General features: G+C 28.3%; 1 protein-coding gene across 1 annotated transcript in view; it reads left to right on the top strand.

The window, feature by feature from the left end:
* LOC111634668 (regulatory-associated protein of mTOR-like) overlaps nt 1-16606 on the top strand; it is an 85051-nt gene extending 68445 nt beyond the window's left edge. The window contains exons 13-19 of the mRNA XM_023379502.1: nt 2720-2785; nt 4681-4872; nt 4939-5082; nt 5158-5293; nt 5371-5445; nt 12297-12544; nt 16437-16606. Coding sequence (XP_023235270.1) covers nt 2720-2785; nt 4681-4872; nt 4939-5082; nt 5158-5293; nt 5371-5445; nt 12297-12544; nt 16437-16544 — 969 coding nt within the window. The 3' untranslated portion in view covers nt 16545-16606. The remainder of the gene's footprint in view (nt 1-2719; nt 2786-4680; nt 4873-4938; nt 5083-5157; nt 5294-5370; nt 5446-12296; nt 12545-16436) is intronic.
* The last annotated feature ends 374 nt before the right edge of the window (nt 16607-16980 follow it).

The raw sequence follows: 16980 nt of genomic DNA, 5'->3' as shown, positions 1-16980 counted from the left end.
TCGACCACTGGTTGCCGTAGCCCATATATAAGGTCAGTTTGAGCAGGAAAATTGAAGGTGGCTAAGAAGAGATAGATATCGTCTGGCCAATGAAAAGTAGATTTGTCTCACTAATGATGATTTGTGATCGCTGGAAGTGCTACTGCGTCGTAAAGTGTTTTCCTGAACGATCTGATACGGGATACATTCATTGGCACTATTGATTCAGACACCATTTGTTGGACTATTAAGTTTAATAACTTGACTCGTGGGTACCTAAATGTTTAGTATTTTAATATTAATTTAATGCAAATGTATGCATACCCAATAATATTAAACAGAAAATCTTTTGTAACTAATATACAATGTTGCGGCTCGGTAAATACGTCGACACTGAAATGAAAATCAGTCTAGCATAGGGAAAATTGGGGAATTACACCGCAAAATGGTGAATTGTGCAGCAGCGTTATTGTGAATCGGCATAAATTGAGCCAGCATAAACCGAGGGCTACTTGTATTGCACTCACTTTTTACTCACTTATTCTGTATTTCAACTCACTTTTCTCACTTTTTCAGAGGGGAAATGGCACTCCCAGGCCTGTAATGATATGTTCATATTTTATTTAAGCGGTTAATGTTCTATTGTGTCTGCTATATTGTTCCATAATGTCACAACCATTCTTGCTTTCTATTATCTATTTATGTTCTATCAATGTTCAAATTTGTGACAATAGAAAAATTAAGCTGTTTTTAACTTAATTTTCTGGGTTTTTTTGTGATATAAAAACAATTTTTTTTGTTTTGTTTTTGCATTACTTTTTTGCAAATGGGAACGGTACTTAGTCTATTACAAGTTCACACTTAATGTAAACAAACCAACTACCAAGCAATTTTAGTTTTACTCCACCAAAATAATTTGATTGATTTTCTTTAACCAGCAATTATTATGTTAAACAAAGTCATATTTTTAACTTTGATTATACATTTAAAATAATTTTTATATTTTAAGTGATGCTAATTCATTAAATACTGAAATGTTATGTATGTAAATCTCATAATAAATTTGAAAGAGGTGTAAAATGAAATATAACAAATACTGAATATATTCATAACAAACAATCATTATTGGCTCCTTGTTGATCAAAAATATTATGTTTTGCAAACTTGTGAATTTACAAATGATAACTTTTTCTTGTCTTAAACTACTTAAAACATAGATAAAAACTCTAGAAGACAAAATTTCAAAAAATGATACAGTAGAGCGTCGTTTATCCAAAACGTCGGTTATCCGAAAGCATTCGGCAAATTTAAATTTTTGCTAGTGCTGTGGCGCTACAATCTTTGGCTATATCTTGGGCTACTTTAATATTTTTTTGTGGGTGTGTTTATTTTAACTGGCAGCACTGGCACTTTTGTGTGGTATTTTTCTGAGGACTGTGTGTCATGCTGAATCAAACGTTTTTGATACTAGCTAGATCAACTTCTAAAGTATTTTTTTTTTTTTTTTTTTGGTTTTTATATTTTTCAATATATTTATTTTAGTTGTACAAAATAAAAAAATAATTTTTAACGATACAGTAGCCATGATTATTATTTTAAAAAGTTTTTGTTAGGCTTAACATCAATGAAAATTTCAACACGGGATAGGTTAATATATTTTTTGTACATAATCGGTTATCTGAACAACCCCAGTCCCCAATTGATTCGGATAAACGACGCTCTACTGTATTCATTTTTATCTCTTAAAACACTTTATTATTTTTTCTTGGTAAAATCTTTGTATTTTGTCAAGAAGTTTATTATTATTATAATATCTTTATCAGTCATTAGCAGGGAGTCATCTGCTCTGAAAACTTTTGTTCATTATGTTGTTATTTTATTTTATTCATATTATATATATAAAATATACCTATTATATCAAAATAATAATTGCATTTTATTATTTAATTATGATTAAGAATACAAATTTTTAAAAATAACATTGTAGATGAAAACTATGATCTTCATTGATGAAAAAGGATTTGGTTTAATTTGTATTAGACGTGTCTGGAAAGTTATTCTAAACTTTATTAATAATGTATAGTTTTTCAGATAAATAATAATTTTCTGTGTAATATTTATATTTACACAGTGAATTTTCCTGTGTCATATTCTTTAGAATCAAATTATTTGGAAATATATTATGTGGAGAAATCAGTTACAGTTAGGTTCATGTTCAACTGATGTTTAAATTAGACCAATTAGAACACAAAGTGGCATGTATTTTTGTTTGCATTAGATGCTAATTTATTTGAAACAGACTATAGTTCTTTACAGTAAATATGACCTAAATAATTACTTCTCAAACTTCTATTAAATAATAATGTATTGATTTTAAAATTTTTTCTATTTAATGTTTCTTTTCCTGGATTTTTAATTTCATTTATTTTATAATTATATCTAAATGAACTACTAATAGAAGTGAAGTAAAAGATAGAGGAAAAAATGAAATGTTTGAGATGATATTTTCTAAAATATATTTCAGTAAGCATTGTATTGTCAATGTTACTTTGGAGATATAGAGTATACACTGTGAATTATGCAAAATATTTCAGTTCTAGTAATTTTCTAAACTTGTAAGTTTTAAGCTTCCATGGATTAGCTGCATGAGAAGATGGTATATAGCTTTTATTTAAAGTATTTACAAAAGTTTAATATTAATTTCAATTATAATGAGATTATCTAAATTATTTTTTATAAGGCTGAACATCGAACAATGGCTGCTTTTGTTATGTCTTGTATTGTGCATAATTATCCTTCAGGACAGGTAAGGATATAATCAATTTTTTTTTTTCATTAATATCATAGTATGATAAAGTTAGTTTATATATTTTTAGATGCAAATATTAAATTTTAATATAATTGTAAAATAGTTTAATAATTTATATCTTAATTTTTATTTCATTTAAAATTAAATAAAGATATTTTATTATTATTTTTTAACAAACAAATCACAGATCTCAAAACTGTATTTAATATTTATATTTAAAATATAATGATAAAATGCTGTTAACTAATTTTAATTTTTGTATTTCTGTTTACATTAGATGCTAATATTTAAAAATCAATAAAATTAAATTCATTTAAAACAGTTTTTAAAAATTTAAGAACCGATTAGCATATAATTAAATCTATTGTCATAAAGGGTATTTCCATTAATGATCTTATTTTTTTATCTTTTTGTTGTAAAGCATTACATATTTTTAATCCCTTTAAAATTCAAAATTTTATAGTAATTTTATGAGAATGTTACTTACACAGTAAAACCAATCTAAAACAGACTACAAGACAAATCTCGGAATGGAATGATTTCTTACATAAAATATTATTGTAAGGCAGAAATAGAAGACGTTTCAGGCACCAATTGCATAACATAATCTGATTAAAGCAGAATTTTTGAATGTAACTAGGCAAAACTCTAAATTAAAATTAATGCTGTAATTTATAGATATAGAATCATGGTTGACTTTTTGATTACTATTCTACAGTCTTAAAGAAAATAATGGTAGTTTCATTATCTGGAAAGTATCTATCAGGGCTGTGGAGTTTTGGTGTTTTAGCTGGAGTTGGAGTCGTCAAAAATCCGCCAACTCCGACTCCCTTTTACTTACTTACCAACTTGTTATGTATATGAAACAGAGTCGAATGGTAAGGAAAAGTCGGAGTTGGAGTCGGTAGATTTTTACGCAATTCTACAGCCCTGGTATCTATCCAATAAAGTACAGTAGAGCCTCGATTATCCGACTCAATTGGGAACTGGGGATGTTCGGATAATTGAAAAGTCGGATAACCGAAAAGTATGAAAAAATCCATTATTAGTGTAGTATATTATTATATCCCATGTAATTAGTATATTAGTATATCGCCATTAACCTACTTCGTGTTGAATTTTCATCGATGTTAAGCCTAACAAAAATTTTTTAAAATAATAATCGTCGCTATTGTATCGTTAAAAATTAGAAAATTAAGCCTCGTTTAAATACTGGCTCCCTTTCATGGTCGAATGAGTGTTGCCAGCTAAAACACATAAAAATAATATTAAAGTAGCCAAGACATAGCCAAATATTGTAGCGCCACATCACTAGCGGACAATTGAAATTTGCCAACTAGAACGGTCGGTTAATCGGGGGTCGGATAATCGAGGCTCTACTGTAATACAATTTCTTCTAAAGAGTATTAGATGAGTTAATGAATATTTTAAAAAATATGAACATTTTTGCCAAAAGAAATGTAATGTATGCTATAGGTAAATAGGATAAAATTAATTTGACTTATATCTATTTTTTGTAAATAAAATCGAATGATTATGGCTATACATTTTAGGATGAAATTTTTTCACTCTTCATATTAACTAGGCAAAAGAAGTAACCAGTATCACCTTGAAAAAGTTTATATACTCATATGTATATATATTGTTATTAATAATTTATTATATTATAATATTGCAATGCATGTTGTTTTTTCCATTTTTCCATATAATTAATTCAAATAGAGTTCTTGTAGTTGAATTTTTATTTTAGATAATTTAGTGATCATTTTACTGAGAAATGTAATTATTCTTAATATATTTCATTTTATAAAGACTACTAATTTTTATTTTTATTTTTGAAATAATTTTATAATTATATTAAATTTAGTCCAAATTTTAAAATAAATATATAGGAGGCTGCTATGCAAGGAAATCTAATAGCAATATGTTTAGAGCAAATTAATGATCCCAATCCCCTTTTAAGACAATGGTTAGCAATATGTTTGGGAAGAACATGGTCCAATTATGATGCTGCCCGTTGGTGTGGTGTTAGAGATTCAGCACATGAAAAACTATACACATTACTATCTGATCCTGTTCCTGAGGTAAATAAATTCTGTAATTAAAATTAATTTTATTTTAGAGTTATTTCATATTAAATTTTTTACTAGGTAAGGACGGCAGCTGTTTATGCACTGGGAACATTCATTAACAGTTCAACAGAACGATCAGATCATGCAAATTCTATTGATCATAGTGTTGGAATCACTCTTATTAATTCTGTACTTAATGATGGTTCACCTATTGTTAGAAAAGTAATGAAATATAAAATACTAAATTTATTTAAATATGAAAGATTCTATTTAATAATTTTTGAATTCTCCTGAAAGGAATTAGTAGTGGCACTTCAGTGGCTTGTTTTGGTATTTGAAAATCAATTTGTTGCAGTAGCTTATCAGTTTTTAGAAGAGGAAAAAGTAAGAGATACTATTCAGAGTAGTAATCCTGTTTTACCGCCAAATACTGGTAATTTCTTTTAGGTAATTCTAATATATTATGTTTTCATTAATATCATTTCAACTTCAATAGCTTTTATATTTTAGAAATTTTACAATCAACTAATCTACGTAAAGTAGCATCTAGAGATCGTCTGAAAGTTCCACCTTCTCCATTACCTGGTAAGCATTTCAAATATTATTTAGATATAAGTTTCACTCTTCTGTTGTTGAATGAATACATTCTAAAAGATTTCTTTCTTAATCAAAAATTTTTTTGATGTAAATTATTGAATAGATATAGATTTAAAGATAATGATTGCTTTTTATGTTAATTGGAATATATTTTTCTGCATAAATTAATTAAAAATTTTTTATATTATGTTATGGAAATTTAAAGTTATTTTCATAAAATTCATAAAGTATATTCCCTATTAAATAAATTTAGCAACTCACCACATGTTACTAATTGTGACATTAAAAAGAATAAAATTAGAAGAAAGAATAAAATATTTTTAAGTATTTTAATGGTCTAATACATAATTACTGGTTTAAACTAAGAATACTCAATAGGAGAACACATAATGCAACAAGTATGTACACTCTTTATTATCATGCAATGTTCCACAAATCATACTTTTATCGTTACATTTCACATTCTAGACCAGTAGAACATATTCTACATTATGATTTTATACAATGTAAGAGATCATATCATTGTATTTTATATAATATGTAAGTGACCAGTAATATAATGCACTTGTTTTATTTTTTAATAAGTTTTTAATATAAATTCTTAAATTTATTTATATTTTTATAATATTTGATATTATTTATTTATATGTCTTTTGTATAACTCATTGGTTAAGTTTAACTACATTTTATAATTTATATTAGAGAAGTTGAGGCGCACGTTTTAAATGTGTAAACGTGTATGTGTGACGTTCGGCGCCGCTTTCCCGTAAGCCTAAAAGTTTGACAATGGGGTTTGGATAGTCGGTGGAATCACGCTCGACATTCCAAACACCATCGTCAAACTTTTAGGCTTACGGGAAAGCGGCGCCGAACGTCACACGTACACGTTTATACGTTTAAAACGTGCGCCTCAACCTCTCTATTTTTTTACACATGTATGTTCATTTTTATTTATCACTATTATTTCATTGTATGATTTGGGTTAATCATTAGGGAGTGGAAATAATTGTTGTAAGACGGTTCTAATTATATGTAAAATAAATACATAAATAATAATAAATTTTTTTAATATTGTTTGTAAATTCAATTTATGGTATTTATGTACTTTCAAGTAATATATTAGAATAATGCTTACTTTAGATGAATGGTTGATATTTGCAAGTCTAAGTTTTTTAAGTATTAAGTGATGAAAGTTATTTGTGTTGTTACAAGTTTAGAATTTTTGCATATAATTGTTGTAATTAGGATTGCTATTTGAATGTACTAAATTATTTTAGTAAAGAATTTCCAAGACATTTCACGATTCTGTAATAGTATCAAGAATAAAGATTCACAAATCACAATCATGAAGCATACAGTTGCCCCTTGCTTAATGCAGGATTTGATTAAAGTGCAAAATTAATTACAAAAATCCCATTATATATGCAGTGAAAGTTTTAATTAATGTGACATTTCTTGCTGTCTTTACTTAACATAAATACTGTATTTGATTAATGCGATTTTGATATATGTGGTAGCATCAAGGGATTAATTAACCACATTAATCAAGGGATACCTGTATATCATTTTATTTTGCATTCTTTTTATGATTATGTATTGGATTGTTCGGAAAGTAAGTTCGTTTTTTTTACCACTAGACGGATTAGTGGTATCTTTTCCGCCATTTTCGTTCTAAACCATATTATCATTATATATTTTGACAGCTAGCATTTTATGGCTTATTTGTAAAAAATTTTGTTTGATTTCGTGCAATTGTTTATTTTTTGTGTCCCATCAAATATGGAAGATCGAAAGCAGCATCTTCGGCATATTTTGCTTTTTTATTACCAAAAAAATAAAAATGCTGTTCAAGCAAGAAAAAAATTGTGTGACATGTATGGTGGAGATGTGTTGACAGAATGACAGTGCCAAAAAAACTGGTTTACAAAATTTCGTTCTTGCAATTTCAGTATTGAAGATGCACCATGTTATGGATGGCCAATTGAAGCCAATGAAAACAAAATAAAAGTGCTGATTGAAGCAAACTGCGGAATAACAACACATGAAATCACTAAGAGATTAAATTTGTCAAATTGAACTGTTTGAGTAATTGAAACAAATTGGTTTCGTTTCAAAGCTCGATATATGAATTCCACGAGTTCTTAAAGAGAAATGCTCTATTTGGTGGGATATTAAGGAAATTTTTTTTTGGAGCTTTTACCAGACAATTTAACAATTGATTCGAAAATGTACTGCATTCGAGTAAACAAATTGCATAATATCATCAAACAGAAAAAGCCAGCCAGAATTGATAAAAAAACAGCTGTAGTGTTTTACCACAATAATGTCAAATTTCACACAAGTTTGGTAACTCGTCAGAAACTGTTATAACTTAGATGGGACGTGCTATCACACCGTATTCACCAGATCGAGCACACTCAGATTATCACTTGTTCCGGTCTGTACAATTTTTTTTAACTGTAAGACATTTACTTGAAATGACAATGTCAAAAATCACTTGGATTGGTTTTTTGTAAGCAACGACCAAAACTTTTATGAATGTGAAATCGTGCTACTACCAGAAACGATGACAACGGGTATTTGACCAAAATGGTCAACATATAATTCAATAAAATATTTATTTATCATAAGAATATTGTGTTTTTTTCCACGGGGAAAAAACGAACTTACTTTCTGAACAACCCAATATTTTAGCACATTATCCTTCTCAGGTAGGTATTACATTATATTGTTTTCATAATAATTTACAGAATACAATATAAATTATCAGTATGTGTGTTGTTGCAATAAAAGTACATACTAATTCAATTAATGTACTACTGTGATCAAAAAGTATCGGTATTGGTTCATTTAAACTGTGGCATGCAAGAGAGTGCTGTCATTGCTTTTTTGTCATTTGGCACAATTTTCATCTATATCTAGCAGTAATCCATATGCATTGTCTGCTTTCATTTGCAACTAAATGCTTGGTTTGTGTCTCTGTAATTTTTCAACATGTTAACTGTGATTGAGCAAGGTATGTGCATTAAATTTTATTTTTTTAATGGAATTACTGCTACATAAATGTTAGAAATGTTGCAAGAAGCCTTTGGTGACAATAATTTATCAAAAACAAGAGTTTTTGAGTGGTACAAGATTTTCAAGGAAGGCAGAGAACGTGTCAAAGATTAACCATGCTCTGGTAGATGATCCACTTCAACTGATGAATGTGTCACTCAAGTCAGGGATTTGATCTCAATGGTTGTCATTTAACAATAGGGATATTATTGAACATTTTCCATTATCATTTGGATCTTGTTAAGCAATTTTAAAAGATCATTTGTACTTGTGCATGTTGCTTCTTGTCATCCTGAGAATGTTGATTTTTCCAAAAATGTGTTCAAGTGGCTAAGGAAATGCTTTTTCAAGGAGGCAAATCATTCTTAAAATGTATCATTATAGGTAATGAAACATGGATCTATAATTTTAATGTTGAAACAGCTAAACAATAAAGTGAATGGTGCTCAAAAGGTGAAGCGAGACTGAAAAGACCACATTAAAGTCAGTAAAAATTAGTCATATTGACTGTTTTCTTCAATTGTCATGGTGTTGTGCATTGCATATTTTTTCCAAACTGTCAACAAAGAATATTATTTGGGTATTTTGCATCATTTGCATGAAGCAATTTGTAGAAAACAACCTGATGTGTAATGAAAAAACTCGTGGATTTTACACCCTCTCACAATGCTCTTGTTGCCAAAAATTCAACAAATACAGTTCCACAAACTCTGTAGTTACCTAATATGGCACTGTTGACTTTCCTGTTTTTTCTACTAAAATTTTGAATGGTCAACATTTTGAATTAATTGAATGTTGAATGTCTATCTTTTTTAACACAATATGTCAATTTAAAAAACTTATTCTTAAAAATTTAGTTTTTTGTACTTAAATTAATTTAAGAATACTAAAAAGTAAGTGTCTACCATACAGTTAATTTACTATGGCTGGTAACACAGTTTGTTATGGCCACAGTAAAATGATTGGAGAAATTTCTGTGACCATAGTAGTGTGGCATTTAAATTATCAGATTCTCACTATTTATTACAAATGACTCATCAGTTCGAGTTTTTACAAGTTTAAAGTCATAAGAATATTATTAGGATAAGTAACATGAAATTGTGTTATTGCTATGAAATCATAGGTTTTCTTTATCTTGTTTAACTCAACAGATCTTAAAAACAATTTTGTATATGCATAGAATTTTACATTTGTCAGGACATGGAACTGACACCAAGCAGGCTACTGTATTTACAAGTTAAACAGTTATTTATTGCATTAAACTTGTTTAAAATGTTTATTAAATTTTCTGAAAAATTCAAAGTTTATTTTCAGAATATTATCAACGAAAAAGGAAATATAGAGAAGCAACACTCAATAGCATTTTCTAGAACTGTAGACTACAATGTCTGTCATGGACTGGAGGGAAACAACTTTTGAATTTGTTTGAAATGCTTTAGAAATGTAATGCAGAGATTGAGATTGATGACTTAAACATAACAGGACAAAGCATTCCCATATATATACATAAATATGTGGAGAATTATCACAATGAAAATGTTGGAGAAATGTATTTACAATATGTGTTAATTGAAAAATATCTTACAAGCTTACAAGAATAAAATAATTAACTATCAAGTGTAGCAAAAAATAAGTTTGATTAATGTAATGGTATTATAAAAAGATTACTGCATAGAAAGCATCTTACAGAATTCTTAACCTGAAGATGGTCTTTTAATAAGACTGAAAATGTTTGTTAGTAAATACTATTTTGCTGCCTAAAAGGTTTTTCAGTGTATCAGTAATGCTATTGTTATGCAGTATTTTATTTTGATAAAATTGTAAATAAATAAATTTTATATTAATATCCATTAATTGATGCAGTTTATTTACATCATAATAATACAATCAAATTTACCTTTGGGATGACAACCAATTTGACATCATTTTATGATTGGAGCTTTGTCAATGAATGACATGGGAGTGAGGAGGTTAAAAATGTGCAATTTTATCATGACATCATTTATGGACGATCTCTTGTACTATATAATCATACTGGTTAAATGTTATTATATAACAAATATTTTATTCTAAAGGTTTAATTCCAATAATTTTAGATAATCTCTAGGTCATGATAGTGTAAACAAGATATTTTAGGAATAAGTAGTAAAATATTTTAATCTTTAAAAAAAGAATGGATAAATTTGCTACTTTAAAATGAAGAAAAAATAATAATACATGTATTGTACAGGATGTTCCACTTAAAATCAGTCCAACTGAGATAGTGAAATATTAGTGGTGTAAATTTTATAGGGAATATTTAAAAGGAAAAAGGTGAGTGACAATCCTAGAACTATAAATGAACCAAAGAAAAGCATTTGCAGATACATTGAAGCTTTAACATCAGTATTTTATAGAAGGTCAATCTAAACACAACAATGTACAGTACATAGATGTACAAGGACACCACTTTCAGCATCTGTAAGTTTCTTTTACATTTAAATAATGTTAAAATAAAGTTTCTAATGAGTGTCCTTTGCCTAAGTTCATTTTTATTGTTTCTAATGATTGGAGTCAATTTTATGTGAGACATCCTGTATTTTATTTTGTCAAATTTAATAGTAATAAAATTAGTAACCAAATCAGTAACCACTGTAAAATGTTATCAATTTAGTTTTTTTAGTTTTAGTTCTGCTACTGTAATAAATCTGTTGTTTTTATAGTATATTATGTAAAATTAAATTGCATTTCATAAAATAATAATTTTTAGAAGAAATTTGAATTTAGAACTTTCTGGTGTCTTCAGACAATGTATTAGTATTTGAAATCTGTATATGAGTTGGTTTAGTTATTTTATAAAGAAATTTTTAATTTGATTTACAGTGCAACTTTGATTTATGTGATTTATGATGATTTATGAGCATATCTCATTTCCATGAAAAAAACAACTGTTGTAAAGTTTTTCCCATATTTCTTAAGGTAAAAATTTGTATTTCATTTTAGTATAATCCAGTCACCCTGCCAATATTCCCAAATAGCATTAAAGTGACACAAAAATGCCTATTTATCTATCAACCAATGATTTTAAATGAAATAAAATAAAATAAATAAAATGAAATTGTTGATAATCAAGTTAATCATTAATATGAAAGGAACTAATATAAAATGAAAGAAGTGAATACAGAATAAGAGAAGTAAGCTCCTAAGTTATCAAACATGTCTTCATTTAATGATAAGAAAATAAAAGTCAGTTAAGATAATAAGTAAATAGAAAAAGAAGTAAACAAGTAAAATAAATCATTTTATACTATTAGGAAAATAAAATTATTTTTCAATCAATAAAATTGTAATTGCCAGCAAGAGAGTTTCTAATATAGAGATAAAGTCTACTAAACTGCACAGCCACATTAGAACGAACAGTACTACTACTTACAAATACACAGTATGAATGAAACAAAGAAAATTGAAACTGAAATCTACAAGTCATTAATCATAGAAATTTCAATTTTGTTGTACTTATGATTAGAATATCTTGTTCTTGTAAATATTGGTCATTTCTTTCTATCAAATATTTTTTTCTCATAAATAAAAAAAGAGGAATAAAACAAAGGAGCTCATTACATCAAATATTTATATATCAAGTACTCATAAATCAGGGTGGCACTGTACTAGTAATGCAAAGTATATAAATTTAAAAATTTAATTTAAAAGTTAATGCTATTAAGTAAATTTTAGTTTATAATTTGAAATAATAAAAATGACTGAAATTAACATGTGTTTTGATAAAATTTTATTTAATTTAGGAAATCCTGCTTTAAGCTTAGATTTATTAAGCCATGTTGATGGCCGATTAGCAACACCAGCCAGTGATCGTATTAGAAGAGTAAACTCTAGTACATCTTTAAGTAGTTTAAGTGTAAATACCAATGTAGGAAGTAGTTATACTAGTGTTTATACAAATATTTGGAGAGCACTTTTAATACTAAATAATGATCCTCATCCAGAAGTTGCTAATATGGCTAACCGTGCAATTAGTTCAATTAAAAGCAAAGTAAGTGTGTATTATGGTATATATTTTTTATATTTACTATAGTATTTTTATTTTATAATTTTATATAGGAAGTCCATAAAAAGAAATTATAGTTTATTTTAAATATGTTATAGTTATTTTTATAACATAAAACATTATGCCTATTAGATACTTTTTCCATACTTCTTGCAAAATATCATTTTTGTATGATGATGATTTTGATTTTCATTGTAGACTTTATCTGCTTTTTCACTATTCTTTAGTGTCTAGATGTAGATAATGAATTTCTTGTTATGATCAATTAACGTGAAATAAATGTTACTTTATACATTGATGATCATTTTCATAAAGATATACTAATAATGATTTATTTTATTTATATATTTTATTCTCCAAAATATGATGATTGATGATGATGATAATAGGGAATTGGGTTATATTTTACAATCCTACAATCTTCTCTATGTCACAAGCAATCTCTGGTCTACATATGAGACCTAGGTAAAAAAAAAAAAATGGCAAGGCACATGAACAAAAGTACCCCTTCATGTTTTCTCACCAAGATCATCAGCACCTTTTTATGAAACAAACCATCTGCATCTAATGTAACATATATGTTTAAACAACAATTGAGTAAAAATAACATAGGTGATTAAAACAACAAAGCACTCAAAATACACTTACTGCATGACTCACGATCATTTGTCAATTCCTTAAAAATGCAGCAGAAGTGCTTTTGATAGGATCATCTTCTTCAGCATTCCTCTTTTTGCCTTTTGGTGCTGCAGGCACACTTTCTGACTCCTCCTAAACTGGTTTCCTTCCATAATTAAGATTCACATTTACTATATGTTGTAATAAAATATGAAACCTTTTACCTGGACTAATTTTAGACCATTTCATCAACTTCTTGTACATAAAAAAATACAAATATGAGTCAGAAAGTTCTTCAACAAAATGCTTAGAAACATTTTTACAGTCCTTTAGATACAACCGCAAATGCTCTATCCTTTGAGTATGAACTCCAGTTTCAGGATCAACAAAATGCTCAGCATGTTTGGCTGTTTTATGGCCAATTTTGTGACTCTCCAAATCATCTGTGTGTAAATATCCTTTCCACTCATCCATGTAAACTATCGTCAGGATGAACAAACTTACGTGGTATATACAACCCAATTTAACATCTCTTCAGACCCAACATTAATGTGAGTGACAAAACAGGTACCATCTTCTCAGCAAACACTTCCCACTGCTCAATAGGTTCCTTTCATTTCTTACCCTTCTCATATTTTCTTTTACAAAGTACTCTCTCATCAATTTCAACAGTCTTACACTGCCTATTTTCAAACTGGTCAAATTATGGAGGGCAACCATCATTATACAAAATTTAACCAATCCACAACAGTCCTGTCGCTAATACCTACAGTATTATAAGTTTTAGTCAAACTTCACTCCACACAAAATAAATGCCAAATAAAAAAAATCTCTCAATTCATATTACTGTGTTTACCTTTCATTTTCACTCGTATCACTTGGTTAAAGTTGACTGTCATAGTGAGAAAAAGTTCTGCTCTCCTTGACTTTTGGTCTTCTTAAAGATTTCACATTCCTGATTGGACATTCTGGTTGGTTGTGATCTCCATTTTCCTCTTTCTTGATTGGCCCCTAGTTTGTTGCCAGTCTATTCAGGATTAAATTCAGAGATCAGACACTAGTTGGAGATGTTTATTGGATTATTGTGATTTTTACTCATTGAGAGTTGAGCATTTTTCTCCTATTGTAAATATTAATGTTACCAGCTGCACTCACATGACATTTGGTTTTATTAAACATTCTATTTTTTCTGTTTTTTGCTATTATAGCATAAAATACTCAAATTCCCATTCTACTCTCTCACAAAACAACCTTTCTTACTATGTTCTATCGACTAAGAACATTTTTATATAAAACAAATTTCTCCTTTAAAACAGATTTTGGTTGAGGTTTTGGATTTTTGGACTCCAGTTGAGACCTCACAATACTATTGGTATTAGTTATTATTAGTGTTCTTGAAAATTATGGAAGAAGCTACAGAATTTTAATAATGAAAGCATAAATAACTCAAAACTTGTAAAAGCTTATAACTTTTGATAGATTGAGTTTAGCTTGTAACACTTTGTAGACCATCTTTTATATAAAATACTGATGATATTCAGAGTTGGATAATTTGAACAGTCTCAGAAAATTTGGAATAAATTAGTTTATTCAAATTCTAAAGAATAATATTTTGTTTTTAAGTGATATATAAGGGTATGTCCTATGTGACAGCAACTGCAAGTGGAAAGAATCTTTGTAAGCACTTCCATCTCATGAGCGACTTCTGTCTAGAGTGGATGCTTGTCATTTACAGAATGGCAATGTGATGACTGTTGAATGCTTGCTATGGAAAATATGACAAACATTAAAACAGTAAATTTGAAAGGTAAATGAAAGGACTAGCTAGATACATCTAAATATATAAAATTACTTGTCCTGACTGACTGACTGATTCATCATCACCTAGAGCAAACCATTGAACCTAAAGACGTGAAATTTTGTACACAGTTAAGATACATCATAAAAACACACACTAAGAAGGGATTTTTCGAAATTCCCCTGCAGGGGACAGGGAGAGCATTAAGGCTTAACCTGAAGAACAGCTTCTACTGTACTATTTTAGATGTGATTTTTTGTTTTTAATTACATTTAGTCTTCATTGAGTACTTAGGGGTATTAAATTGATAACATTTCAGACATTGTTATAAATATTTTTTATATATTTCGATTTTTTAACCAAATGTTCAAACCGTTTTAAATTTGAATTTCTTTTTTGCATATTGGTTCGATTATAGAGTGATTGTATAGAGCGAAAATTGATCAAATTAAAAACAGTTTGTTTGATTCTCAGCAATTCTCATCATTCTCAGTGGTNAGATCCGTTTCAGGTTCCATTATGAACTCTTCGATGTTCTATATTTCTCAGATGTGATTTTTGTTACTCGTTTAGCTGCTTGAATCTTCTTGATTATACAGTATTTTTCTTAAAAAAATGAACTGCAGCCTACTGTAGACTTATAACGCCATACTGCCCAGCAACATTAGGCATCTTCTGCCAACTCTTTACCTTTGCTATTATATTCTCACCTTACAAAAAAAAACAGACGCAGAACTTAACGAGTGCCTACCCGACAGTCTCACGAATACATAAAAGAATTATTTTCTCATAAAAATAAAAGGCTGGAATTATAAGGGAGAGTTTTAAAGTTCGGAGGAATACTATCTGATCGGTATATACCGGCTTGAGCGTAGATTTCGACGTCTCCCACACTCCGAAAAGTTTCGAATTGTTGCCCGAAGACAAGGAAAGTCCAATTGGTATTCGTTATTTTACGTCGCTTCTTCTTGTGTTTGTTCTGTGGGGTGTTTGTTATCCGATCATGTATTCGTTGTCCGAACATAAAAATCTTTCACAAAAGTGTTCGTTATCCGATCTGTTCGTTAACCGATCACCCACTGTATATCATATGATGATGTCAAGTGAAATTAAATGAATTTATTTTAGATTCATAAGGTTAAATTTAAAGAAATAGTTATGGATTGATATAAATTAGTTGAACATGTTAAAATAAAATTTTATTTCTAAATTTATTATTCTTGAAAAATACTTCTCACAACTTTTTAATGATTTTTTTTTGTTTTCTTCACACCAGTAATTGGTTCTGTGTTCATTTCATTATTATGTATTTCCTAGTGTGATGTGTTGTAATTTACTGTTTAGTGATGCCGGATAAGAGAGAACTTTTTATTTAAAATATTATCATTAATTAGAATATTGAACATAATAAATAATTAATATCAATTATCTATACCTATTTAAAAATAAAAGTAATTTTAGGTACAGGTGTTACATGGAAGTGATGTAATTAAAAATGGCAAATCCATAACTTCATTATCATATTCTGAACCATCATCTCCATCTGGCAAACCAGGTTTCATATCGTAAGTATGCTAAATAGTTTATCAAAAATTATTTTTTATCATCAAAAGAATACAGTATTTAAGTAATATGAAGATTTAAGAACTATTTTAATTAATTTTGCTTGTACTGTATTTTTAAGCTGTAATTAGAACAAATAATCAAACTTTGTGTCAAGTACACATTTTCTAAGTTTTAAACTCTTAAAATTCAGAAACTGTGCAAATATTTTTGAGAATACTATTGCATTCCTAAAATTGGTATGGGCTCTTGTATGATTTTTTTGAGCACTCGGTCAGTTCTAACTGTCCTCATTTTAAGGACGGTAAAGTGACTTTAGAGTTGCCATCTGGCCGGCTTGACTGGTAATCTGTATTCTGTATATCTATATAAATTTTAAAAACAAAATGTTTCATTACTGCCATACACAAATAACATAAAAATTTTAAAATTAATTTGATTT

This window comes from Centruroides sculpturatus, unplaced genomic scaffold (genome assembly GCF_000671375.1).
Source record: "Centruroides sculpturatus isolate CEXI.00-Female unplaced genomic scaffold, Cexi_2.0 scaffold921, whole genome shotgun sequence".
Classification (NCBI taxonomy): Eukaryota; Metazoa; Arthropoda; class Arachnida; order Scorpiones; family Buthidae; genus Centruroides; species Centruroides sculpturatus.
This window is presented reverse-complemented; position numbering and strand designations above follow the sequence as displayed.